Source organism: Drosophila simulans, chromosome 2L (genome assembly GCF_016746395.2).
Source record: "Drosophila simulans strain w501 chromosome 2L, Prin_Dsim_3.1, whole genome shotgun sequence".
NCBI classification, from domain to species: domain Eukaryota; kingdom Metazoa; phylum Arthropoda; class Insecta; order Diptera; family Drosophilidae; genus Drosophila; species Drosophila simulans.
Genome location: NC_052520.2, coordinates 6,438,179 through 6,462,169, shown reverse-complemented (window position 1 = coordinate 6,462,169; position 23,991 = coordinate 6,438,179). Strand labels below are relative to the sequence as shown.

The 23,991-nt window shown below is 46.3% G+C and overlaps 6 protein-coding genes across 12 annotated transcripts; 5 read left to right on the top strand and 1 right to left on the bottom strand.

Moving 5' to 3' along the window:
* The first annotated feature begins 37 nt into the window (after positions 1 to 37).
* LOC6731220 (kynurenine formamidase) lies at positions 38 to 1,374 on the top strand. The gene is made up of 2 exons (XM_016178889.3): positions 38 to 510; positions 563 to 1,374. Exons 1-2 carry the CDS (start codon positions 384 to 386, stop codon positions 1,336 to 1,338), a joined length of 903 nt encoding a protein of 300 aa, XP_016023763.1. The 5' UTR covers positions 38 to 383; the 3' UTR covers positions 1,339 to 1,374.
* Positions 1,351 to 8,334, bottom strand: LOC6731219 (daxx-like protein). Of its 4 annotated transcripts, none has more exons than XM_039292290.2 (5): positions 7,938 to 8,334; positions 5,083 to 7,203; positions 2,808 to 5,049; positions 2,567 to 2,747; positions 1,351 to 2,444 (listed from the first exon to the last, which is right to left on the bottom strand). In XM_039292290.2, the coding sequence occupies exons 1-5, from the start codon at positions 7,986 to 7,988 to the stop codon at positions 1,826 to 1,828; spliced, it is 5,214 nt and encodes a 1,737-aa protein (XP_039148224.1). In that variant the 5' UTR covers positions 7,989 to 8,334; the 3' UTR covers positions 1,351 to 1,825. The 4 variants fall into 4 exon arrangements, with proteins under 4 accessions (XP_039148224.1, XP_039148248.1, XP_016023761.1 ...); XM_039292314.2 differs by having other exon boundaries at positions 2,808 to 5,907; positions 6,040 to 7,203; positions 7,938 to 8,333; XM_016179658.3 differs by having other exon boundaries at positions 2,808 to 7,222.
* Positions 8,335 to 8,686: 352 nt separating this feature from the next.
* LOC6731218 (protein transport protein Sec61 subunit alpha) lies at positions 8,687 to 12,034 on the top strand. The gene is made up of 4 exons (XM_002078341.4): positions 8,687 to 8,870; positions 9,097 to 9,164; positions 10,144 to 11,235; positions 11,312 to 12,034. The coding sequence occupies exons 1-4, from the start codon at positions 8,864 to 8,866 to the stop codon at positions 11,573 to 11,575; spliced, it is 1,431 nt and encodes a 476-aa protein (XP_002078377.1). The 5' UTR covers positions 8,687 to 8,863; the 3' UTR covers positions 11,576 to 12,034.
* A 165-nt stretch (positions 12,035 to 12,199) lies between these two features.
* On the top strand, positions 12,200 to 15,121 carry LOC6731217 (transmembrane protein 115). 2 transcript variants are annotated; one of them, XR_005543754.2, is made up of 4 exons: positions 12,201 to 13,007; positions 13,433 to 13,789; positions 13,995 to 14,557; positions 14,612 to 15,121. XR_005543754.2 is itself a non-coding variant. In XM_002078340.4 (3 exons), the coding sequence occupies exons 1-3, from the start codon at positions 12,484 to 12,486 to the stop codon at positions 14,464 to 14,466; spliced, it is 1,353 nt and encodes a 450-aa protein (XP_002078376.1). In that variant the 5' UTR covers positions 12,200 to 12,483; the 3' UTR covers positions 14,467 to 15,121. The 2 variants fall into 2 exon arrangements, 1 of the variants encoding a protein (XP_002078376.1); XM_002078340.4 differs by having other exon boundaries at positions 12,200 to 13,007; positions 13,995 to 15,121.
* Positions 15,122 to 15,316: 195 nt separating this feature from the next.
* LOC6731216 (UDP-N-acetylhexosamine pyrophosphorylase) lies at positions 15,317 to 22,329 on the top strand. 3 transcript variants are annotated; one of them, XM_044922323.1, is made up of 5 exons: positions 15,317 to 15,655; positions 17,696 to 18,082; positions 19,393 to 21,236; positions 21,442 to 21,953; positions 22,013 to 22,329. In XM_044922323.1, exons 1-3 carry the CDS (start codon positions 15,595 to 15,597, stop codon positions 20,505 to 20,507), a joined length of 1,563 nt encoding a protein of 520 aa, XP_044778258.1. In that variant the 5' UTR covers positions 15,317 to 15,594; the 3' UTR covers positions 20,508 to 21,236; positions 21,442 to 21,953; positions 22,013 to 22,329. The 3 variants fall into 3 exon arrangements, with proteins under 3 accessions (XP_044778258.1, XP_016023759.1, XP_016023758.1); XM_016178891.3 differs by having other exon boundaries at positions 19,393 to 21,953; XM_016178890.3 differs by lacking the exon at positions 15,317 to 15,655 and adding an exon at positions 17,190 to 17,390 and having other exon boundaries at positions 19,393 to 21,953.
* Positions 22,330 to 22,572: 243 nt separating this feature from the next.
* On the top strand, positions 22,573 to 23,939 carry LOC6731215 (MTRF1L release factor glutamine methyltransferase). The gene is made up of 3 exons (XM_039293074.1): positions 22,573 to 22,897; positions 22,957 to 23,477; positions 23,532 to 23,939. The coding sequence occupies exons 1-3, from the start codon at positions 22,688 to 22,690 to the stop codon at positions 23,770 to 23,772; spliced, it is 972 nt and encodes a 323-aa protein (XP_039149008.1). The 5' UTR covers positions 22,573 to 22,687; the 3' UTR covers positions 23,773 to 23,939.
* Positions 23,940 to 23,991: the final 52 nt, after the last annotated feature.

Sequence of the window (23,991 nt, the reverse complement as noted above, 5' to 3'; positions counted from 1 at the left end):
TCTTATTTAATAACAACATAGTAAAATTGCCAAAATGTAAGGTTTTGTTCTTAAGATTTAATCTTGTAAACTGATTTTAAATGTCTAAAGAAGTCCACTTAATTATTTAGACCCTGGAATTAGTGTTGCAAAACACCATCTCCTGCAACAATTCCAGATCCGGTAATTAGTGCGAAAGCTTAGTTAAACGTTAAAAGCTAACGGTTCTGCTCAACTTTGGCAATCCGGTTAGACTTGAATTGCTTGAAGCTAAGCTCTAATATTGCATTACAATAGACCGCAAAGCGCAGTAATAACAATTAGGCCACTCAGCCTAAGCACTTGCTACTTTGCCTTTCTAATCTGTGTTTGAAGTCCCAGTGATTTACTGTCTCTTATCTGGAATGTACAATCCGAGGTGCAAAGACCTTGACCGGGACTATTTTCCCAGCTATCATACGACCAGGTTTCAGGACCAGCCGGAACCGAATTTGGCCGTGCTGGAGCACTTTGTTCGGGTGACCAAGCTGCGTAAGAACTGGTATTCCCGACGGCAGAGCCCCATTTAAGCGTAAAATTCCAGATGGCAGGGAACTGACCGAGAAGCAGGGCATCTCTGTGGACCACTTGCGCTACGGAGAAGGTCGTCAGTTGGTGGATGTGTTCTACAACGAAAAGACCACCAACCAGGCGCCGCTGTTCGTCTTCGTGCACGGCGGCTACTGGCAGGAGATGGACATGAGCATGTCCTGCTCGATTGTGGGTCCCCTGGTGCGGCGTGGATACCGAGTGGCCGTCATGGACTACAACCTGTGCCCGCAGGTCACGCTCGAGGAGCTGATGACCCAGTTCACCCATTTCCTCAACTGGATCTTTGACTACACAGAAATGACCAAAGTGTCGGCGGTCACCTTCGCCGGACACTCGGCCGGAGCCCACTTGCTAGCCCAGATTCTCATGCGCCAAAATGTGATTACAGCCCAGCGGAGCAAGATGGTGTGGGCTTTGGTCTTCCTCTGCGGCGTTTACGATCTGAGGGAGCTCTCCAACCTAGAATCGGTTAATCCCAAAAATATTCTGGGCCTCAACGAGCGGAATATTGAGTCCGTGTCGCCCATGCTGTGGGAATATACCGATGTGACCGTTTGGAACTCCACCAAGATCTACGTGGTGGCCGCCGAGCATGACAGCCCCACCTTCATCGAGCAAAGTCGCCACTACGCTGATGTGCTGAGAAAGAAGGGCTACAAGGCGAGCTTCTCGCTCTTCAAAGGATACGACCACTTCGACATCATCGAGGAGACGGCCATCGACGATTCGGATGTATCCCGCTTTCTGCGCAACATTGAAATTGAATAAACTAGGCGCAGATTCGCTTTGCGTCATCGTTTCTCACCGTTCTGTTTATTTTCTACGACTAACTTAGACTAGTAGTATTCCGTATATACACTACCGTAGTTTTCTGGATTGTACCCAAAGGTAGGGGGCTTTACAATAAATAGGCGTGGTGGAATTTGCAACCAAGATTAACAACCACAAAAATGTAAGGGCGGAAGTTATTTTTGAACTTAACATTTGGATATACGACAGTTTTAAATGAAAAAAGGTTTTCACGTGTCTATAAAAAATTGTCGTAAACTCATCAACGCTTGAATTATTTAAACATTTCTGGATAAACCTAATCAAGTTATCAAATTTAATGATTAATGTTCAAAAATAAATAGTCGACCTCATAACATTTTTGTTAGCAAGGGGAGTTGAAAAATGTACAATTAGTGAACGTATTCAGGAAGAAACTGAACATATTGAATAAATAACTTAACTAGGTCTGCGGGTACAACTCTTTCTATGACTCCTCATCGGAAATGATTATCTGGTCAGCAATGACTGGCTTAGCAGACGGCATGGGATTGGGCTTTCTATACAGATCCTGCCCATGGACAAAATTGGCGTTCAGACTAGAGACGGACATAATCTTAAGCCTGCCGTTGGGCGTGGCTTCGTCATTCTTTTTGCCAGTCTCGTCTCTCGTTATATCTATCACATCCTCCTCCTCGGCGAGCGGCAAGGCATCTCTCTTTGGTGATGTTACTGCTTCCACTTCGGAGTCGGCATCACTCACATCACTGTTGGCTTGAAAGTTATTGACAAATTCCTCCACATCGTCGTCCTCCGAGTCCGATTCCTCCTCCGAGTCATCTTCGTCGTCGTAGATTTTTAAGATCCGTCCATTAGCGGGGCGCTTTTTTCGAATCACATTTCCACGAGCTGCTGGACCCCTTTTTAAAGCGGCGAGAGCGGCCGCCTTAGCTGCTGCCTGAGCACTTGTGCAGGGCTTGTCGTCGTCCTCCGCCAGTGCAGCCAGCTTGGCGGCCTCCTCGTCCGCTTTAACCTGCTTCAACTTTTTCTCCTTGAGCCGCGCCTCCTGACGCTCCTCCGCATTGAGATCTTGCTCGAGGGCATACCTAGAATAAATAATTAAAAAATTAGATTGGAACAGTATTTTAAATTCAGAGCACTGCGCTGTTGTTCTAGATATTTTCGATAAATGAACAGCGCAGCTCTAAAATTCTTGATTTCAGCTCACTTTTCTAAGATATCACTTATTTTGGTTTGCTTTTTGTTGTTTTCCTTGAGCTTGGCTAGCAGCTCGGGATCACTGGACGCTGGATCTTTGCCATTTGCCGTGTAATGTGTGACGGTTTCGTAAAGATCATTCTTACGGCGCGATTGCAGCATTCGGCCGACTTTGTTAAAGGCATCGTAGGCTGCAAAACAATAAAATGTGTGCTCAATATTGATTTTGATAGTTGAAGACCATGACGTACCGATTCTCTTCATCTCGTACTTGGCTAGTCCAAGTTCCTTTTCCTTGTTGCACTGTTCCAGTATTTGAAGCACATCGTGGTAATCGGGAAAATCTTGCATCCTGTTCACAAAAGCCGATAGCGAGTTATTGAAGTGTGGATAGTCCGAATCCTTGAAATGGATGGGCTTCTTCAGCTGACGACGTACACTCTTGCTCTCGCCCTTTAGATCACAGATTTTTTCATAGATCTGGCAGGCGCGCTTTTTGAAGCGCTCCAACTGAAGATAGCTGGAGTCCTCGTCGTTCAAGTCCACTTCAGCTTCCTCCAACATCTTTATTCGCTTAGTAATAGCATGCAGCGTGCGATAAAAGTGGCGTATGCGCTCATTCCTACGCCTATCTTCGGGAGAAATGGTCTGGACATTCACCAATGTCACCTCTTCATTTTCATCATCCTGCTCTCTTCCCGCCATCCCAGTCTGCTGCTCCGGCGCATTCAACATCGCTGGCTGCTTGGGTGTGAACGATGTTGGTGGAAGTGGGAAATGGCTAGCTGGCGGAATTGCTCGCACTGTGGGAAATATTTTTGTCAGCCTCCGCGATGCTAACTCATCTAACACGTACTTTAGGTGTACGTACACCAGGTACGATTCGTTTTGGATCATCGCCATGGCCGTTGTGACCAGGTTGCGAAAGCCACATGACATCACGAAGCTTTCGGGCGCACTGTAGTAATACTGGGTCAATTCTCCCTTTACAAGGCGCTCCATGTCAGCCGATTTGTCCACCTCGCGGCACAGCCGAAGAAGTGCCGCGTACTCAGTTGTAAATGGGGCATTCACTGAAGGTGCTGCCTTGGTTGCATTCTTAATTGGAGGAAAACATTCTTTCCTGCGCTTTTGTGCCGGGATATCCGGGATATTATCTAAATCCACTATTTCTGTGACAACTGAACCGGATTTTTTCCTGGAAATCATGACTGCGGGCCTTTTAATTGCACTAGATTGTTTATCTGTTGGCATCGGTTGGTTCGACGATTTTTCCACGGTCATTGGCCCGCGCTCCGGCTCCGGCTCCGGCTTATCCGTGGGCGGCGTAGTGGGCGGTGATTCGACTAGGACAATTGTGGTCATCGAGGAAGACTGCAATTGTACGTGCTTCTTTTGCTGCTGCTGCTCGAGATGCTTTCGCCATTCCTCGTCGGATTTCTTGAGCACGGTAATCGGCTGTATGCGCTTGGCGCTTGCAGTTTGAGCCCTGTTCACTGGAGAAATGCTCGCTCCGGGCAAGGAATTCAATTTAATGGCTGCCGCCTTGGCCAGCTGCTGTTGCTGAACTGCTGCCGATGGTCCAGCGGGCGGTGGAGTTGTCGTTGGCGTCAGTTGCGGCGTAATGCTAGTGGTGGGCGGCAAGTTAAGCAATAGTGGCTCATTCAAGGCCGCGGCACAATGCGGTGGAGTGGCCAGAAGGCGCTGTGGAGGTGTGGCACTCGCTGTGAATCCCTGGACATGCGTCGAAGTCATTGGTGCTGCAGATGCCTTGCGCTGTGATCTTTTAAAGGGCAAAGTCCGGGCTGCAGTCATTGTTGCGTCTCTGGGGGGACTGACAGCTCTAGCCATCTGTGGCTTCATCGGGATGCAGACATTGTTGTTTGTAGGCACCGGCGTGATCTTGGCTACCGTCATGGGTCGCACTATCGGTGGACGGTGTGCGAACGGAGGATTTTGCATGGCCGCGTTTGGCATTGTTTGCTTTTGTAATATATGAGCGGGTGGTGGCGTCTGCTGCGGAGCTAACTGCTTTGGTAGAATTTTTTGTACGGTCGGCGTTGTCTGCAACATTGGAAGTCTCTGAATAGTCATCGATTTGTGCGTAATTTGATTGACAACGGGAAGCAAAGGTTGCTGCGGTGGAAACTGTGGACCCATCACAGAGTTTAGCAGTTGTATAGCCATCTGTGTCTTTGGTGATTGCTGTTGGGCCACGAGCAAAGGATTCGGGAGTTGTTGTGGGCGCGGCAGGACCACCGATGTTTTCGGAAGCTGCGGTTGCATCACGATTTTCTTCTGTGGCACCTGTTGCTGTTGAAGAAGTCCAGCACTTGTTCTCTTCTGGGGCTGGGATTGTCCAACTGGTAACTTTTGCTGTTGCCCTGGGGCCGCTCCCTGCTTTTGAGCTGCTGACTGCTGCCCTAAGGACGCTTTTTGTAGTTTTTGCTGCTGCCCCGCGGAAGAACTTAGCTGCTGTTGTGGTTGCTGTTGCAGTTGCCCTGCAGAAATCTTCTGTTGCTGTTGGAGTTGCCCCGCTGAAATCTTGTGTTGCTGTTGGAGTGGCCCCGCTGAAGACTTCTGTTGCTGTTGTGGTTGGAGTTGCCCCGCTGAAATCTTCTGTTGCTGTTGTGGTTGGAGTTGCCCCGCTGAAATCTTCTGTTGTTGTTGGAGTTGCCCCGCTGAAGACTTCTGTTGCTGTTGTGGTTGGAGTTGCCCTACTGAAATCTTCTGTTGCTGTTGCTGTTGGAGTTGCCCCGCTGAAGTTTTCTGTTGCTGTTGTGGTTGCTGTTGCAGCTGCCCCACTGAAGTCTTCTGTTGCTGTTGCAGCTGACCCGATGAAGTCTTCTGTTGCTGTTGCAGCTGCCCCACTGAAGCCTTCTGTTGCTGTTGTGGTTGCTGCTGGAGTTGCCCCAATGAAGTCTTCTTTTGCTGTTGTTGCGGTTGGTGTTTTACGTGCACCATTGAATTTTTCTGCTGTGGTTGATTTTGCTGCTGTTGTTGGAGTTGCCCCCCTGAAGTTTTATGTTGTTGTTGCTGTTGTAAGTGCACCAGTGAATTGTTCAGTTGCTGTGGTGGTTTCTGCTGAGGTTGTAGTTGCCCCAACGGCTCCTTTTGCTGTTGAGATTGCCCCAGGATCTTTTTCTGTTGCTGCTGCTGTAGTTGCCCCAGCATCTTCTGCTGCTCCTGTCGCAGTTGCCCCAGGAACGTCTTCTGTTGCGGCTGTTGCAGGTGCCCCAGAAGAATCTTCTGTTGCTCCTGTTGTAGTTTACTCAGGTACTCCTTCTGCGGCTGTTGTCCCACGAAAACCTTTGGTATTTGCTGAATCTGTACTCCAATCCCCGTATTCTGCTGTTGTAGCGATCCCACCGGTGGTTTTTGCTGCGTTAGCAATTGGCCTCCTAGTGTTTTCGGCCGCGTAGGCATTGGGCCACCCAGTGGCTGCTGTGATTGCTGAATCTGTACTCCAATCCCAGTATTCTGTTTAACAGGCTGTTGTAGCGATCCCACCGGTGGTTTTTGCTGCATTAGCAATTGGCCCCCTAGTGGTTTCGGCCGCGTAGGCAATGTGCCACCCAGTGGCTCCTGTGATTGCGGAATCTGTACTCCAATCGCCGTATTCTTTTTAACTGGCTGTTGTATTGATCTCACCGGTGGTTTTGGCCGCGTAGGCAATGGGCCCACCAGTGGCACGTCAAGCTCCGTAGGCAATGGGCCACGCAGTATCTCGTCTGGCTCCGTAGGCAGTGGCCCACCCAGTGGCTCGTCTGGCTTCGTAGGCAATGGCCCACGTGGTAGCTTCCCTTGCTGCGTAGGCACTGGGCATCCCAGTGGCTTCTGTTGCTGTGTAGGCAATGGGCCATTCCGTTGGATCTGTTGCTGCTGCAATTGAATGCTCACCGGTCTAAGTGGCTGTTGCTGCTGCAACGGTAGCTGATTTATTTGGCTAACAGAAGCCATAACTTTCTGCTGTCCTGCAACTAATTTCTGGTGTATTTGGAGCGATACAGGTTTTTGGTGTTGCGCCGTTTGACCCACTGCAGTATTGGGCTTCGCAAAACCCAGCATTATGGTCTTCGGTTGCTGGGCTTGTGCCTGTTGCGGAGGCTGACCCATCCCAAGAATGGGTTGGATCTTAGCAGGCGTCGCTTTCGACGCCGGTATTATTTTTGACCCGGGTGCGAGTCGAATCGGGTTAAACGGCGTCACCCTCACCTGGTGGCTGGGCACGGTGGTTATCACGGCATTCGGACTGGGCGCCTTGCTGCTCACCGACCAGGCCACTTTCTGGCCGGTGCCAACATTGATCTGCTTCGGGGTCACATTGTTGTTGAAGCTGGTAGTGTTGTTGTTGTTGTTATTGTTGTTGTTGTTGCTCTCTGCCAGAGAAATGGTCAGGTTTCCGTTTGTGGCGAGGACGTTCTTCTGGTGCTTGGTGACGGTGATTCCACTGGGGATGTGCATGGATCGGAGAGGATCCACTATGACCGGAGTCTCCCTTGCAGGTCCTGTTTCTGCAATAGGCACTATCATCGCAGATCCCAGGGAGGCCTTTGGTATGTTCAGAAGTTTGGCAGGCAAACTTTTCCTACCGGATGGCGGTAGTACTCGCAGAGGATCCTCGAGTCGTCGTCGTTTGGCCGGCGACTGCAAATATAATTTGAAACTGATATACAAATTATGTTCAAATGGTAATAATATTAGAGTACAGTGGCTCTGACAATAAGACCAAAGTTTACTTTTAAGTATACATAATATTTTTTGTTGTTTTAATCACAAGTGCATGGGCTTCGAAGCGCGTTTTATAATTAGCAACATTTATATTAGTTCCAAACTGCAGGCGACCTGTTGGTTGCTCTCTGATGTATTTTAAATTTGAATGAAAATATAAACAAACGAAAAGCGTCAGTGTATAGGTGTGTGTTCGTCGGTGCGCGCGAGAGCATTGGAGAGTTGCGAGCGCGCGCTGTGGAGAGTTGATTTGATTTAGTGCCGTATCAGCGGAGACGACTTTCCGAACTTTACCAGGCGAATTGCGTCTTAACCAAACACTCTCCAGGAGCGGAGACTCACCGCACCCTCTCACTCGCTCACTTCCACGCCTAACGTAATTAAAGTCCGATATTCGCCACTGCAATTGCAAGACTCGCCAGGTCTCCAATCGCTCGGTCTGGCAGCACTGACACCGTTTTGCAACTGTATGAGTGGGGCACTGCACGTTCGTGTCTGCTCGTTCTCAATAAAAAAGCAGCGCGAAAAAAAATTAATTCCACACTATGTGTAACACGCACACACACTCATGCAGCGAGCCTATTTAAATCCAACTGTACTTTTTCACACACACACGCACTGACGAGTCCGCTGAGAAATCGGGATATTACCTCCTCATCAGACTCCGAGCTCAAATCGACGCATATCACAGACGCAGACATTATTCGCCCCGAAACGGCAATGGTCTGCACCGAATTTGTTCACTTTACTCGCCGCGCGATTTACTGGCTTTTCTTCGCATTTGGACTTGCCACCGTTGTTGCCAGCTAGTTTTTCACGCATATGTGAACGACGCGTCCGCGTTCGTTGCGAGTTCTCGGCACTAGCACTGAATACTGTATATATGTGGGAATTTTCCCACATATTTATTACGCTCGCCAACTGAATGCACTGCGTGAGTGTTTGTTTGTGCTCATGTCTCAGAATTGTCAAATTGGAGAGTCTTGGAGCTGCCAAAACATCGCTGGGTGCCCCGATAGTATCGGTAGCTAGGTATCAGCCGGTGCCAGCGATGGACTCAACTATCGCTATCTAATATCGAAACTCCTTTTATTAACCCTATAATGTCAAAAACCAAATGTGTACATATCAAAAGCCAAATATGTTGGCCCAGCTTAGATAAAAAAGAAACCATAAATAAACCCCTTAATAAGTAACGTGAATTCCAAAAAAAACATAATTATTAGATTGTGTTGCTAGTTTATGTATTTAATTATCGGAACATAATCTTTAGGCAGCTTTGCAGTACAGCCCAATAATATAGATATTCTTATCGCTCAACTACAAATGTTAATGCTTAACAGTGCCAGTGTGACCGGTCATCGCCAAGTGACACGACGGTGTATTTTGACGTTTCACCAACAGCCACACTGAGTGACACGTCGACGTCGTCAATTCGTTCGCTTCGTTCATTCGGTTTTTGAAATTTGAGGCGTTCGCTGTGCAGTGAGAAGTGAGACTTTCTACTGTTCGCGTAGAAAGTGCAATAACGAAGCCACCCACTCAGTGCCCAGGCTAGCAACACAAGTCCGGCAAAATGGGAAGTAAGTAAACGTCATCGCCAGACATCTTCCCCAAAATCGGGGAGTGCAGCGGTTTTTGTGTGAAGTGCCGCCCTTGCAGTGCCGCTCGCACCCTTGTCGCTCATTGCTTACGTATACAAAAAAGATTCGGCGTGCGCCGCTCGTTGTGTCCGAATCGAAATCGCAATTAATTGAAAATGGCCTAAGAAACGTAACTAATTCGGCTGCCTTAATTCACTATTTGCAGTCAAGTTCCTGGAAGTTATCAAACCGTTCTGCAGTATACTGCCGGAAATCGCAAAACCGGAGCGCAAGGTGTGTATAAAACCGTAATTAGATGTAATCAAAGTGTAGCTAGTTATCCCAATTGCTGCTGTATCATGTAATGTTCGAATTTTCCCAACAATTAGCGGCTTTTCTCGTCTTTTACGTGTGTTTTACCGAGTGAATCTCGCTTTGCTCTCTGCCAGTGTTGCCAGCGCACGCGTTTTGTGGTTGCTTTCACTTGTCAAAAAAGTGAACATCGCCACGCAAACAGTTTGCTCTTCATTTAGTAGTGGGCAAACGGCAGCCAAACCACCCTGATATGAGACAAACGGAGTCTTTTATGTGGCGAAATAGGAAAACATGCATTAAAACACTCACTTTCTTTCAGTTCTGCCTTTTGTGACCATTTAATTCGTCAAAATAATTATGCCCAACCTTAATTTTATGAATTGTTTTATCGTACACCACATGAAGTGCCCATATTTTTGAGTTTTTATATGTTTCATGGGCCTTTTCATTCATAAATCTCAGTATTTCCACCTAACTTTTGTTATCACCTGGCTACTTGTTGCCATACTCCCATTTTACACGCACACAGACACACACTACTCTCTCGCCACTGACAAACAAACGCTACGTGGAAATGGAAATGTCAAACTTCGGCTCTCACGAAGCGCACAGCCGAAGCGCTGTCGACGTCAGCTTCGTTTGTTTTTGTTGCTCGCAGGTGATGAGCGATGACGACGACTACGGCTAAATGAAGCTTACCAGATTTTGTTTAAACAATTCACACACGTACACACATGGGAAAGCGACCATGTAGGTCAACATAGCGGTAGCATTATTTGTGCAGCATTATTTTCAAGGGTAAAGCGCCGTTTATTCAAAATAAAATAATAATAATGTAGCAATTTTAAATGTTTGAAACTATCAAAGATTCCTTTACTTTTATTCATTGTTTATATTATCCACCGTTTTTACACTGCAATATGACTCATTCGCAACTGTTGGTTCTTTTCATTTACAGATCCAATTCAGGGAGAAAGTGCTATGGACTGCGATCACGCTGTTCATCTTCCTGGTGTGCTGCCAGATCCCGCTTTTCGGTATCATGAGCTCGGACTCGGCGGATCCCTTCTACTGGATCCGTGTGATCCTGGCCTCCAACCGTGGTACGCTCATGGAGCTGGGTATCTCGCCCATCGTGACCTCTGGCCTCATCATGCAGCTGCTGGCCGGAGCAAAGATCATTGAGGTCGGTGATACGCCCAAGGATCGTGCTCTGTTCAACGGCGCTCAGAAGCTCTTCGGCATGGTGATCACCATTGGTCAGGCCATCGTCTATGTGATGACTGGCATGTACGGCGATCCGTCCGAGATCGGAGCCGGTGTCTGCCTGCTGATCATCATCCAGCTGTTCGCCGCTGGTCTGATTGTGCTGCTGCTGGACGAGCTCCTGCAGAAGGGCTATGGACTGGGATCGGGTATTTCCCTGTTCATTGCCACCAACATTTGCGAGACGATTGTGTGGAAGGCATTCAGCCCCACCACCGTGACGACGGGACGCGGTACCGAGTTCGAGGGCGCTGTGATTGCCCTGTTCCATCTGATGGCCACCAGGAACGATAAGGTGCGCGCTCTGCGCGAGGCCTTCTATCGCCAGAACCTGCCCAATCTGATGAACCTGCTGGCCACCGTGCTGGTGTTCGCCGTGGTCATATACTTCCAAGGCTTCCGCGTGGACCTACCCATCAAGAGCGCCCGTTACCGCGGCCAGTACAGCAGCTATCCCATCAAGCTGTTCTACACCTCCAACATTCCCATCATCCTGCAGTCTGCGCTCGTGTCCAACTTGTACGTCATCTCCCAGATGCTGGCTGTCAAGTTCCAGGGCAACTTCTTCATTAACCTTCTGGGTGTGTGGGCTGATGTTGGAGGCGGCGGCCCGGCCCGCTCCTATCCCATCGGTGGTCTGTGCTACTATCTTTCGCCCCCGGAGAGCGTCGGCCACATCCTGACCGACCCCATTCACGCGTTGCTCTACATTGTCTTCATGTTGGGCTCGTGCGCCTTCTTCTCCAAGACCTGGATCGATGTGTCCGGCAGCTCAGCCAAGGATGTAAGTGTGCTACAGTAGTTAACCTCAATCAGCAATCATTGCTTACCCATACCCATTTTGACTTTCCTCCTTGCAGGTTGCCAAGCAGCTGAAGGAGCAGCACATGGTGATGCGTGGCCATCGCGAGAACTCGATGATCCACGAGCTCAACCGCTACATCCCAACGGCGGCTGCTTTCGGTGGTCTCTGCATCGGAGCTCTGTCTGTGATGGCCGACTTCCTGGGAGCCATCGGCTCCGGTACGGGTATCCTGTTGGCTGTGACCATCATCTACCAATACTTTGAGATTTTCGTTAAGGAGCAGTCCGAGATGGGCGGCATGGGCACGCTGCTGTTCTAAGCAGCCTAGAAGATCACCTGCGATCCAATCAGCAACAACTAATACTTCATCATACTTCCCACACGCTCGCTCCCATTAAAACAAACTTAATAACCTGCTTTGTTTTTTTTCGTAGTCTGTCAAAACACCCACAGTAAGCGTAAATTGTAAGGCCATTGGCTGCTATTTTCATCTTCCCAACCAATAGAAGCGTACATAAAAGCTGATGAGAGAACCTTTATTTTGAATAGTTTTTAGTTGTATTCAAATGTGAGACTACATTGCTTGAGTTCAATATTTCTGCGAATTGATTGAATTCCAATGCAATTACTTGTTTTAATATTAAATCAATTGAATTATACTTTAAATACAACGTGAAAAGAAGACATTGAAATTATTAAAGCGAAAATGTACATCAAACGAACACATGCATACAAATTGTCATAATAAAACGTAAATTAGATAACTTTTTAAAACAAACACGTTGTTTTTTTATTACTTTTGGGTCTTGGAAACAGGAAATCATGCTTATTTTTATACTTTGTGCCAGATTTCGTTAGAAATAAATATTTAAGCTCAGCTTACAAAATGGCGCCATAAATTCAAAAGTACAATTTTTAATTACTGGTGTGGCCAAACTAAACCGTTTCAAAGGATTTATACTGGGGGACGCTCTGGTCACGCTGTAGCGAAACAATCGATAAGCGATAGCTACGCCTCTCCATTTCGATGACAGTCTTGTTATTGTAATTGTGAAGCAAAATCATAAATATTAGCAAATGAACCAATTTAACGCCCCTCGAACGTGTTGAGTTGCGAGGCAGACAAGCACCGCAGCGCATTCAAGTCCACCCGGTCCCAGTCCGCCGCCCAGGAGCTGCGAGGCCAACCAAAAACGCGTGCGAGCACCAGGAGAAGCGATCGGTGCCATGTCAGCTCAACTGGCCAGAAACTGGCCGTACATCTGGCAACAGCTCAATGCCCTGCTGCACAACACCTCGCCGGTCATCACGCTCATCTGCGTGGTGACCACGTTCGGCTACCTGCTCTCCTTCTCGGAGACGGCCATCCTGCTGCTCAGCGTCACGCCCGGTTACATCCTGCCCAATGGCAAGTTCTGGATATGGACCGCCTTCACGTTTTGCTTCATCGAGCTGCACTGGTGGGAGGTGGCCGTCGACGTGGTCACCGTCGGCCTGTGCGGCAAGATGCTGGAGCCGCTCTGGGGTCAGCTGGAGATGTTCAAGTTCTTCGCGCTGAGCAACTTCGGTGTCTCGCTGCTGACCACTGTCTACTATCTGTTCTACTACATGGTCACCAAGAACCCGACCATTCTCTTCGAGGTGCACATCCACGGCCTGGCCGGATACGTGGCCGGCATCTGCGTAGCCGTGCGCCAGATAATGCCCGATCACCTGATCTTCAAGACGCGCTACGGACGTCTGACCAATAGGTGAGATAATAGCTTGATATGTTGCCATTTCAGAGTTACACGGTAGCTAAGAGCTCGCTTTAGAAAGTTCAGTCTTCGAAATATCTTGATTATTTCCAAATGTGGAAAAGTCTAGAATAATGTATTCACAGAATCAAAGAAGCATCATTTTTCTTTGCCTGCCCATCTGATTCTACTTTTAAATGGGCGCAAGCCCAGTAAATTAAATAGAATTTTCTGGTTCATCAGCCTTTTAACTTTAGGTCAAAGTTCATTGAGTATTGGTTTACTGACGCGCAAGTAAATACCCTCGAGAATTTAATGAAATGATACTTTCTAAATAATAACAAACACACCATTTTTTAAGATTCTATATTGCATTTCTCAAAGCAAATCCTGAATCATAGCTGGCACTTGAATATACCAATGCACTCTTTACTACTCAGGAACGTTCCCCTCACGGTGCTCATCATGGCCATCATATTGTGGGCCATTGGCCTGCTAGATGGCACTTATCCGGCTATGTTCGCCTCCGGATCGCTGGTTTCCTGGATCTATCTTCGCTTCTACCAACACCATCCCAATGGGCGTGGCGACAGCTCGGAGAGCTTCACGTTCGTCAGCTTCTTTCCAAACGTGTCGCAGCCGTTTATCAGCGTATTGGTTAATCCCATTTACAACTGCTGTTTGCGGGCGGGCGTGGTCAAGACGCCCACGCCGCTGCGGACGATATCTACGGCCAGCCTGACGTCGGTATCGGTGCAAATGCCGGGAGTGGATCCGCATGACATTGAGAGAAGGCGGTAAGTAAGATAGCATTCGGTAAATGTTATTATTCAGTTAACTGGATTGTCTCGATATCAATTTCAGTACGCTTATCTAAAGAGCCGCTAAACATTTAATCACAACAGGCTAATAATTGCTCATTAGATAAGAGTACTTGCATTAGCCTGAATAATTATAATGTTATTATGTTTACATGGTGTGAATACTTTTCTTCGATCCTAGACAAATTGCCTTGAAGGCGCTAAGTGAGCGCCTAAAGGCCACGGACTCCAGCCGCCACGCCCAGCTGCCCAAGTCGTTCCCGCAGCAGCAGCAGCTGCAACATCATCATCACCAGCATGCGCCGCACCAGCAGCAAAAGCATCACAGTCACGGCGCTGGTCACAGTCACAGCCATGGAGCTGGCCATAGCCATAGTCATGGGGCGGGACACAGTCATGGGCCCGGTCCCGCTCAGATGCCGCAGCCCGACTTCCTGAAGCCCACCGGCAGCGCCAGCCAGCTGCCCATCACAACGTCGCGGGCGGAGCCGCGCATGATCAGCACCATGAGCCCGATTGCAATACCAATGCCGGCGCCACCGCCCAAGGAGGGGAATGTTCCGGGTCAAGGTGCTGAATCCTCCTCCAGCGGAGGTGTCGAGGCGACACTTATCAACCTGGACGACGTGCCAACCACGTCTTCGATGGCCTAGACAGTGATTCTATGCATATATTAATGAATTTTTGATATTTAAACGAATGATCTAATGATTTACGCCCATGATTTGTATGATTCTGCATCAAGTACGTACCCCATCAGTGTTCCCATTTTGTAATTACCGTTCGTGTGTTTCGTAGTGTCCTGTAGACTTACGCTTGCTTGCTGCGCACACCGCCGGCCATGCTGCTAGGAGCGGCGGAGTAATATGAGATCAGCATAAACCAATACCTTCCGGGCGATATGAGAATACTAGAGCCCTTACATAGATGCATACTTTCTGTTGTAGTCCTTACATGTAATTGAAAATGATGCTTTATTTAGTTAATAACTGTAAATATATTTAAAACTCCGAAAATAGTGTTGTTTTTGACTCGAAATGCTTATGAATGCTGAAAACAAGCGTATTACTAACAATTGCAGTGGGGTCGGTCATATGCCATTCATGCCATTAATAATTTTTTAAACAATTTTTCAATTGCGAAGATCTGTGTTTGCTATATTTTACTATGCATTTTTAAGCAACGATTGTACATTCAATTTACGCGTATATATAAGGATGAAGCGATTTTGCCGAACAAGCTCAACAGTCATTAATTATATTAAAATGTTAATATAACTATATTATAACCCATTTTAATTAACAAATTTTTCACTATGGTAATTTAAACAAAAAATTGTGTATTAAAGTCTGACATTTTAAATTAGTTTAAAAAAAATCAAAAAAAAAAGTTTTAATAATAATTTTTTGTATGTATTTTTGTTTTTAATTTTTAATATTTTTCGAATTATATGGAGCTATGCACTTGGTATTTTTCCAACGCCCCAGCGTTGTACGGACACCCCTTAACGGTCACACTGGCGGCCAGCTGGATGCGCTTGTAATCGATATCGATTCTCCGCCCAGTACTTGGGGCCAAATAAAAAACACGGCAGTTTCATTCGGATTGTGCATTTTCCGTTTGCCTATATAATCAACTACGTACGCGGTGTGAATTAAACCACATCGGGACTAGCGCGATGCCATAGAATCCTCGACGGACGAGGCACATTCACTGCATAAACAATTCGCACGGAGTGAAGTGAAGTGGAGCCAAAGTCGCACAGGGTGTTCCCTGCCAAAATGGGTCGTCACAACTTCAGTTCGCAGCACCAGCAGACTCATGTGAGGCGCCACCGCAATGGTTAGTTGGTATAAACCCCCACTCGAAAAAGCAAACTGATAATGGTAGCGCAATAGTTGGAGCCCAGAGCTGCGATAAGAACAAAGCGGAAAGCCCACAATCACACACACACACAGAGCAGTGGGTGTATGTAAACAACTTATTTGCTATCGCTGTTTCGTTCCGTTTTTGGGCACTTGTGTGTGTGTGTGTGTCGGGTGTGTGTTGCTGCAGCTTTATCTGCTTTTTATGCGCACGCATACATGCTGACAAGTGTTTTGCTTCGTGGCAAAAACAACAATAATGGTCGGTGTAGCGAATATTTAATACCGTCTAATCACTACCTAAATGATAAAATTTATACACCGTTTTCCTTAAATCGATATAGATGATAAATGATATATATTCATTATTTATGATTATTTATATATTTATAAATTGTGTATATCTTATCTTATAAAGATGTAAAATGGTGATATTTTTTTATTACTCCTTTTCTTCTTGATACTTATTATGTCGCTTACATTTCTATACCATAATATTTAATATAAACCATTAATCTTATGTTAATGGGTATTAAAACCGAATAAACCGGCTGAGCACCGACATAGTTTTGCCATGTTTTTGTCAGTTCTTGGCTCGCCTTAATGCCATAACCTTTCCAACAAATCCCGATAACCCACTCAACTAGTTTGTAACCCGTTTATCAGGAACTGAACTGTATGAACTATATATAAATATGTGTCGCCCTTAGGAGTTTCCTTGTGGCTGGCGTTTCTTGGACTGTGGCACCTCTTACTTTCACTAAAACTAAAGCCCGTGTTCAGGGCCATTTGGTTTCGAATTCGATTTCGGTTTCTGATATTTCGCTTTGCATTTGCAACACGCTGCTGCTTGGCAAATTGGCCCAGCAGCGAAAATCCGATTGGAATTGCTGCAGCCCCAGTAGCCGTATCAGCCGTGTAATCAAGAGAGTCGACCGCAGACACGACTATTTGATACCCTCACTTACATGTTACATGTTCTTAAGTCTTAAGTCTGTTTGTTAACCGAAGTTGGGAATTCCCGCATTCCACTTTATTCAATTTTACTTACAACAAGGTTGAGCTCATTAAGATCACTTAACAGATGTACAAGTATTTATACGTTATATATGAATTTCTGTAGGAATATGAAGCAATGGTGTTATATTATATAAAAGTATAAAGTATAAAGAAGCTAATTCTTAAAGCGTTACTCTTTTGCTTTCTGAAACAGGGCCCAAAGTTCTGAAGATGTAGTAAATAATGTCTAAATCAAGCATATTATACAATGTAGTATCTAATATAATACCAAAAAGAGACTGTGATTGATTGTGGACATTTTCCGCCATGATCGCGACCCGCCCTTCAGGTTTTTACAGGGTATGGCCAAACAACTGGCATGGCCATGTTAAAACGCGGCTGCAAATACGTTAAGAGACACACGTTCGCACACATTCGCGCCCAAATACCAGATACCAATATAACCTGCACACGAGCTACTGCCATTCAGATATTCAGGCGTTCCCACATAGACACAACCAGATGGAGGCGAAGGCGACGGTGGTAGTCTGACGGCTCCACTTCGAGCAAGAAAAACCACTGAGGGCGATCGCTTGGCGCTCAGTTGCGCTTTGGTTACCACGTATAGCGGACCGCAACAAAGCCCGGACAACCCGACCACTGTCTTTTTATCGCATTCACCAAATATAATCACTCAGCCAGCGGAGAGAAACGTAAATACACACCTTCGGGAGAGCCCGTTCCATTAGCTGAATCAACAAACAGATAGCAGCAATTAATTAATGTTCCAATGTGATCTCTAAAGATAAAATCTTGTTTTAACTGTGTTTCGCATCTAAAATGTTCCAAAATTATGGTGAAGAATATCACGTATTAAGTGGGATTCCCTGTAATAATATCTTATCTCTATTGTTTTTAATTTGCTACCGTTAAATAAGTTTGATAGTCAATTTGATAATATGTGTTAATCATATTCGCATTGATCATGATAGTAACTTAAATCTCTGAATTCTTGCAGCTGGCGGTGCCACAGCAAAATCACCAAACGCAGCCAAACCTTCGCCAACGATGACGGACTACCTGTCGCTGCACTCGCGACTCGCCCAGGTGGGCCAGGAGCACCTGCTCAAGTTCTGGCCGGAGCTAACGAATGACGAACGCATCGATCTGGTGCGGGACATCGAGGAGTTGAATCTGGACGAGATCAAGCTGTATTTCGACCGCGCCACGGTCTCAATGAACGAGAATGGCATCAAGCTGGACGATCGCCTGCAGCCGCTGCCCGAGGGCAAGCTGATCTCCATTGCCAGGGCGCCGCTGGAGAAGTTGGACGCCTACCGGGACGAGGGTCTCCTCCAGATCAGCAACGGACATGTCGCTGTGCTGCTAATGGCAGGCGGACAAGGTGAGTTGGAGTTTCTCTAACGCAAAGGGAGTTAATGGAAAAAACGGAATAACCAGTTAGCTAGGGAAATAGTACACCTGTGTTTAGTTGGTAGCATATTGAAGTCAATAGTGTGATTATGGAGCCATTTGACGCACTTAAAGTGGGACAGGCCTTTGTGGGTCCAGTTGGTAATGTTGAATGACATTTATATAAACTTCAGATAGCAATGGATTTTAACTCTTCAATCATTGATAGCAAAAACGATTAGGTTATTCGAAAACGAGCGATTTTTTTTAGATTTAACTATAAAAATTAAATATATACAAACTATATAGACTTCAAGTAAAGAAATTTTTGCACTCATAGTTTGTTTGTTGCACAGCTCACAGTTGCTTGTATCTTTTGTGAAAGATACTACCTTAGATACCGTACAAGTTGAGATACTTTTATCATGCCCCAATCGGCCACCCACCAAAAAAATTGCGCCTTTGCGAGCAGCAAACCAAACTAAAACAGAAACTTGAGCATTCGCAGAGTGTGTGTGCTTTATAAAAGCTAATTAACTCGATATAAAAGTGCTCACAAATACACGCAATCCCAATCAGCTGCCCACTCATGCAGCTGCATTGTAATAATTGCAATTGTAATTCCGTTTGCAAGACAAAAAAAGCGTATAAAACTAAGAAACACGCCAGGCCAGCAGCAATGTGGAAGGCATTCTTACAGCCAGACTTGCCTTTCTCATTTTGATTTCAGGCGGGGCCAGTGCTCTTTCGAGTCGAAACATTGAAATGTGGGCGGCATTTGACATTTCCTTACCAGTTTCTCGGGCAAACGATGGAGTCCAATCACGTAATTGGCTTTTGAGAAAAAAACAAGTAACGGAGTTGGAACCCGATTACTCATAGCATTATTTCGTGCACGTTCCAATTCGAGAAGGGCCATAAGTAGTGGACCTAGATAACGATTGAATTTCTGAGAATTCCTGGTCAGGAGTGGAGATTCCGTTTGCCGTACCGATAAGCCGTAGATGAAATGTAGTCGGATCATTTTGAAACCGGTAGTGGAACTGACCTTAAACAAGCCGCTTGTATATTATATATATGTTAAAAAAGGCGCGGACAAAAGACAACCTAAAGAGCGAAACGATGGTCGAAAATAAACTTGTTTTTAAGGTCAGCCGGGTGAGATATAAAAAATGCAGCAGTTCTTGTCGTTAAAGAGTGATTAATACATTCAGGAATTGTTATATATATACACCCTGCAATAATTATCATATCGGGGAACTGAATTGGAAACCTTGGTAATGTTGCCCTCTCTTTTGGCAGGCACACGACTTGGCTTCGATCATCCCAAGGGAATGTACGATGTGGGACTGCAGTCCCGAAAGACTCTGTTCCGCATTCAGGCCGAGCGAATCCTGAAGCTGGAGGAGCTCGCCCAAGAGGCGAATGGGAAACGTGGACACATCACTTGGTACATCATGACGTCGGAGCACACGGTGCAACCCACATACGACTACTTTGTGGCCAACAACTTCTTTGGCCTGAAGGCGGAGAACGTGCTGCTGTTCGAGCAGGGATCACTGCCGTGCTTTGAATACGATGGACGCATCATTCTGGACGAAAAGCATCGGGTGGCGCGTGCGCCGGACGGCAACGGAGGAATCTATCGGGCTATGAAGCGCCAGGGGATACTGGACGATATGCAAAAGCGCGGTGTCTTATATCTGCATGCCCATAGCGTGGACAACATCCTGATCAAGGTGGCCGATCCCGTCTTTATCGGCTACTGCGTGCAGGAGAAGGCCGACTGCGCCGCTAAGGTGGTGGAGAAGGCGGCTCCCAACGAGGCTGTGGGCGTGGTGGCCATTGTCGATGGCAAATACCAGGTGGTGGAGTACAGCGAAATCTCGGCCAAAACAGCCGAGATGCGCAATTCGGACGGCAGGCTGACCTTCAGTGCTGGCAACATATGCAATCACTTCTTCAGCTCGAACTTCCTGCAGAAGATTGGCAGCACATTCGAGCAGGAGCTGAAGCTGCACGTGGCCAAGAAGAAGATTCCCTTCGTGGACAACGCCGGCAAGCGGCTAACCCCTGACAAGCCGAACGGCATCAAGATAGAGAAGTTTGTCTTTGACGTCTTCGAGTTCGCCCAGAAGTTCGTGGCCATGGAAGTGCCACGCGACGAAGAGTTCAGCGCGCTGAAGAACTCCGATGCAGCTGGCAAGGATTGCCCCAGTACTGCCCGCTCGGACCTCCATCGCCTGCACAAGAAGTATATCGAAGGCGCCGGTGGCATCGTGCATGGCGAAGTCTGCGAGATCTCGCCCTTCGTCACCTACGCCGGCGAGAATCTCGCCTCGCATGTGGAGGGCAAGTCGTTCACCAGTCCCGTCTACCTGCGGGACAGCCGCGATCCCTTGCACGGACACCTCTAAGATGGAGGGCATCTGCATGGACGCATAGACTGATGGACGGATAGTAGTCGTTTCGGTTATTTGTAAATCTTTCGTATAGCGTTGCTGAACGTTATGATTCCCCAAACTGTAGTTAGAGCACGGAAATTCCATAGATTTCAGTACTTAAAGGAGACTTGTAAAAATTTGTTACCTATTGTGTCCGTTGATTTATTTTTCGTTTTTGAAATAATTGTGCAATCGTAATGTGAATATATACAATATATAGAACATGTAATGATATGAATATTTTAATATGTTGTAAAATACAAAAATTATTAGTACGGCCAAGCGACTGAATTTTCACTTCTTGGCCAATCAATAGTTCCTTTGCAGATATACTCTAGACCAATCCCATGTTTGAACAAGTGTCGTTCCCTATTTACAAGGTTGTTAAATAGATATCAGGAAAATGTCTTGTTGGATGGACTAATCATATAAAAGCAATTACTGGGCAAACAAACCTCATTCAGTCTTGTTTTCTTGTCAACTCGAGTACGCAGTTCTGAAGGAAAGAGTTACCTTAGCTATGTTTTGCTCAAAAGTCATCATTTTTGTAGCCAGAGTTCAGAATATATTATCTATCTATCTGATTATGTAACGCTCTTGTTTTCTTATAAAATCGACATATTATATAGACGTCAGAGCTCATATGCTTCAAACCAGTTCTAATTTGCATTAATTACCGATGGACCACTTGTAATATATTGAGTAGGTTGGCTATTAATGAATAGTATGTTTTAGACTAGGGATCTACATTAAACTAGATCAAGCTATTCAGGAATATTCTTAAAAATAGTATTAAAAAAGCTTAACGAGCTTTGCTACTTTCCATTAAAGATATTTTATTCATGTACATATATTAATATAGTTCACCATTATAACTCCCCCCTTTTCATATTTTTATACTTAATAGACCCATTTCCGCAACAATAAACAAAAAGGGCCGACTGCAATCAGTGCGTGAACAATTGCTATTGCTTTTCCATTTAATTGGAACAACCTAATTATGCTGCATGTTTAAATTTTCCGCCAAGAACTGGAAAACTCAGTCACACTATTCTGCTCTACGGTAACACTTGAAGCGTGAACACTTTTTAAATATTAGCAGCTGGTATATTGTAACGGTCGAGAAACGGTCACGCTGGAGCGAGCTGCAGGCAGTGGGTCGTCAAAATTTTGTTGTTAATCAATAGCAATTAGATAATAAGTGAAATAATGCTCAGACAACTGACACGGTCAATGGGCCTGACCTCGCGGCTGCTCAGGCAGGTCAACTATGGCACAAGTGCCCCAGCTGGCACCCACATTCCCGTGACCAAGGCTCTGGAAATTGGCCAGTGGGAGGAAAAGCTCAAGGCCGCCGGCGTCGAGGACACGAAGTTCAACGTGAAATGCATCGTGTCGCATGTCCTGAAGCAGAAGTTTGTAAGTATCTGTCAGAAAAGCTGGCTATCAACATCACTAACCATGTTTACGTTCCGTAGAGTGCTGTTCCTGACTCATATGACCAGCTGCAGCTAAATCCCGGCCAGCTGGCGGACCTCGAGCGCTTTTCTTATAAAATCGACATATTATATAGACGTCAGAGCTCATATGCTTCAAACCAGTTCTAATTTGCATTAATTACCGATGGACCACTTGTAATATATTGAGTAGGTTGGCTATTAATGAATAGTATGTTTTAGACTAGGGATCTACATTAAACTAGATCAAGCTATTCAGGAATATTCTTAAAAATAGTATTAAAAAAGCTTAACGAGCTTTGCTACTTTCCATTAAAGATATTTTATTCATGTACATATATTAATATAGTTCACCATTATAACTCCCCCCTTTTCATATTTTTATACTTAATAGACCCATTTCCGCAACAATAAACAAAAAGGGCCGACTGCAATCAGTGCGTGAACAATTGCTATTGCTTTTCCATTTAATTGGAACAACCTAATTATGCTGCATGTTTAAATTTTCCGCCAAGAACTGGAAAACTCAGTCACACTATTCTGCTCTACGGTAACACTTGAAGCGTGAACACTTTTTAAATATTAGCAGCTGGTATATTGTAACGGTCGAGAAACGGTCACGCTGGAGCGAGCTGCAGGCAGTGGGTCGTCAAAATTTTGTTGTTAATCAATAGCAATTAGATAATAAGTGAAATAATGCTCAGACAACTGACACGGTCAATGGGCCTGACCTCGCGGCTGCTCAGGCAGGTCAACTATGGCACAAGTGCCCCAGCTGGCACCCACATTCCCGTGACCAAGGCTCTGGAAATTGGCCAGTGGGAGGAAAAGCTCAAGGCCGCCGGCGTCGAGGACACGAAGTTCAACGTGAAATGCATCGTGTCGCATGTCCTGAAGCAGAAGTTTGTAAGTATCTGTCAGAAAAGCTGGCTATCAACATCACTAACCATGTTTACGTTCCGTAGAGTGCTGTTCCTGACTCATATGACCAGCTGCAGCTAAATCCCGGCCAGCTGGCGGACCTCGAGCGCTTCCTGGAGGCCCGTTGTGCCCGCATGCCGCTGCAGCACATCATTGGCGAGTGGGACTTCATGGACATTACGCTGAAGACATCGCCGTCGGTCTTCATTCCACGCCCCGAAACGGAGGAGTTTATGCGCCTGGTGATCGATGATCACAAGAACGCAAAGCACGTCGATCTTCTGGAGGTGGGCTGCGGCTCGGGCGCCATGTCCTTGTCCATGCTGCACAGTCTGCCGCAGGTGGTGGCCACTGCCATTGAGCGTAGCAAGGCGGCAACCGTACTGGCTGCGGAGAATGCCAAAATGCTGGGACTGCTGAATCGATTTGAGGTACACAACCACACCATGGAGGAGGACAAGTACCTGCCGGAGGTGCTGAAGGACAAGAAGTACGATTTGATCATCTCCAATCCTCCATATGTGAAAACTGAGGAGTTTCAGTTTCTGCATCCCGAAGTCGTGGTGTAAGTGAAGTTATACCAGATAAATACAGTGCACTAACTATCTTAAATCCGCAGCTATGAGAACCTTAATGCCCTGGACGGTGGCTCTGATGGATTGAGGGTGGCTCGATTGGTCTTCGACTTGGCTTGCCGGCACCTGCGTCCCGGTGGCAAGCTCTGGCTGGAACTGGGCAACGACCACCCGCCGATGGTCAAGACCATTATGAATCTTAAGTACGAGGGCCGGCTCAAGTTCATCGCCGGCTACAGTGACCAGTATAAGCGCGAGAGATTCGTTCAGATCGAGAAGGTCTAGGCGATATTGCGCCATAGACAGGACGGGATGCTATGACTTAGACAATGCAATTAGCTATAACGTTGCCCATGCATTTAGCTGTGATTTGATTTAAGACCACAAAACCTGCACGCTGCCCAGAGACTCACACCTATATAAACAAAATATATAGCGCTATTAATCCTTAAGTTTCGTCTCTGAATCTTTTAGGAACAAACGCAAGCGGTATTACTTCACAAA

What these genes read in the sequence shown, in the direction of transcription:
- LOC6731215 (XM_039293074.1), top strand. Translation starts at nt 22,688, where the DNA reads ATGCTCAGACAACTGACACGGTCAATGGGCCTGACCTCGCGGCTGCTC. An exon ending in ATGTCCTGAAGCAGAAGTTT is followed by an intron (nt 22,898 to 22,956) that starts GTAAGTATCTGT and finishes TACGTTCCGTAG; the next exon opens with AGTGCTGTTCCTGACTCATA. An exon ending in CTGCATCCCGAAGTCGTGGT is followed by an intron (nt 23,478 to 23,531) that starts GTAAGTGAAGTT and finishes TTAAATCCGCAG; the next exon opens with CTATGAGAACCTTAATGCCC.
- LOC6731218 (XM_002078341.4), top strand. An exon ending in TCGCAAAACCGGAGCGCAAG is followed by an intron (nt 9,165 to 10,143) that starts GTGTGTATAAAA and finishes TTTCATTTACAG; the next exon opens with ATCCAATTCAGGGAGAAAGT. An exon ending in CCGGCAGCTCAGCCAAGGAT is followed by an intron (nt 11,236 to 11,311) that starts GTAAGTGTGCTA and finishes TCCTCCTTGCAG; the next exon opens with GTTGCCAAGCAGCTGAAGGA.
- LOC6731217 (XM_002078340.4), top strand. Translation starts at nt 12,484, where the DNA reads ATGTCAGCTCAACTGGCCAGAAACTGGCCGTACATCTGGCAACAGCTC. An exon ending in TACGGACGTCTGACCAATAG is followed by an intron (nt 13,008 to 13,432) that starts GTGAGATAATAG and finishes TTTACTACTCAG; the next exon opens with GAACGTTCCCCTCACGGTGC. An exon ending in CATGACATTGAGAGAAGGCG is followed by an intron (nt 13,790 to 13,994) that starts GTAAGTAAGATA and finishes CTTCGATCCTAG; the next exon opens with ACAAATTGCCTTGAAGGCGC.
- LOC6731219 (XM_016179657.3), bottom strand. Translation starts at nt 7,988, where the DNA reads ATGTCTGCGTCTGTGATATGCGTCGATTTGAGCTCGGAGTCTGATGAG. An exon ending in GTACGAGATGAAGAGAATCG is followed by an intron (nt 2,748 to 2,807) that starts GTACGTCATGGT and finishes ATTGTTTTGCAG; the next exon opens with CCTACGATGCCTTTAACAAA. An exon ending in ATAAGTGATATCTTAGAAAA is followed by an intron (nt 2,445 to 2,566) that starts GTGAGCTGAAAT and finishes TATTTATTCTAG; the next exon opens with GTATGCCCTCGAGCAAGATC.
- LOC6731220 (XM_016178889.3), top strand. Translation starts at nt 384, where the DNA reads ATGTACAATCCGAGGTGCAAAGACCTTGACCGGGACTATTTTCCCAGC. An exon ending in TGTTCGGGTGACCAAGCTGC is followed by an intron (nt 511 to 562) that starts GTAAGAACTGGT and finishes GTAAAATTCCAG; the next exon opens with ATGGCAGGGAACTGACCGAG.
- LOC6731216 (XM_044922323.1), top strand. Translation starts at nt 15,595, where the DNA reads ATGGGTCGTCACAACTTCAGTTCGCAGCACCAGCAGACTCATGTGAGG. An exon ending in TGTGAGGCGCCACCGCAATG is followed by an intron (nt 15,656 to 17,695) that starts GTTAGTTGGTAT and finishes GAATTCTTGCAG; the next exon opens with CTGGCGGTGCCACAGCAAAA. An exon ending in GCTAATGGCAGGCGGACAAG is followed by an intron (nt 18,083 to 19,392) that starts GTGAGTTGGAGT and finishes CTCTTTTGGCAG; the next exon opens with GCACACGACTTGGCTTCGAT.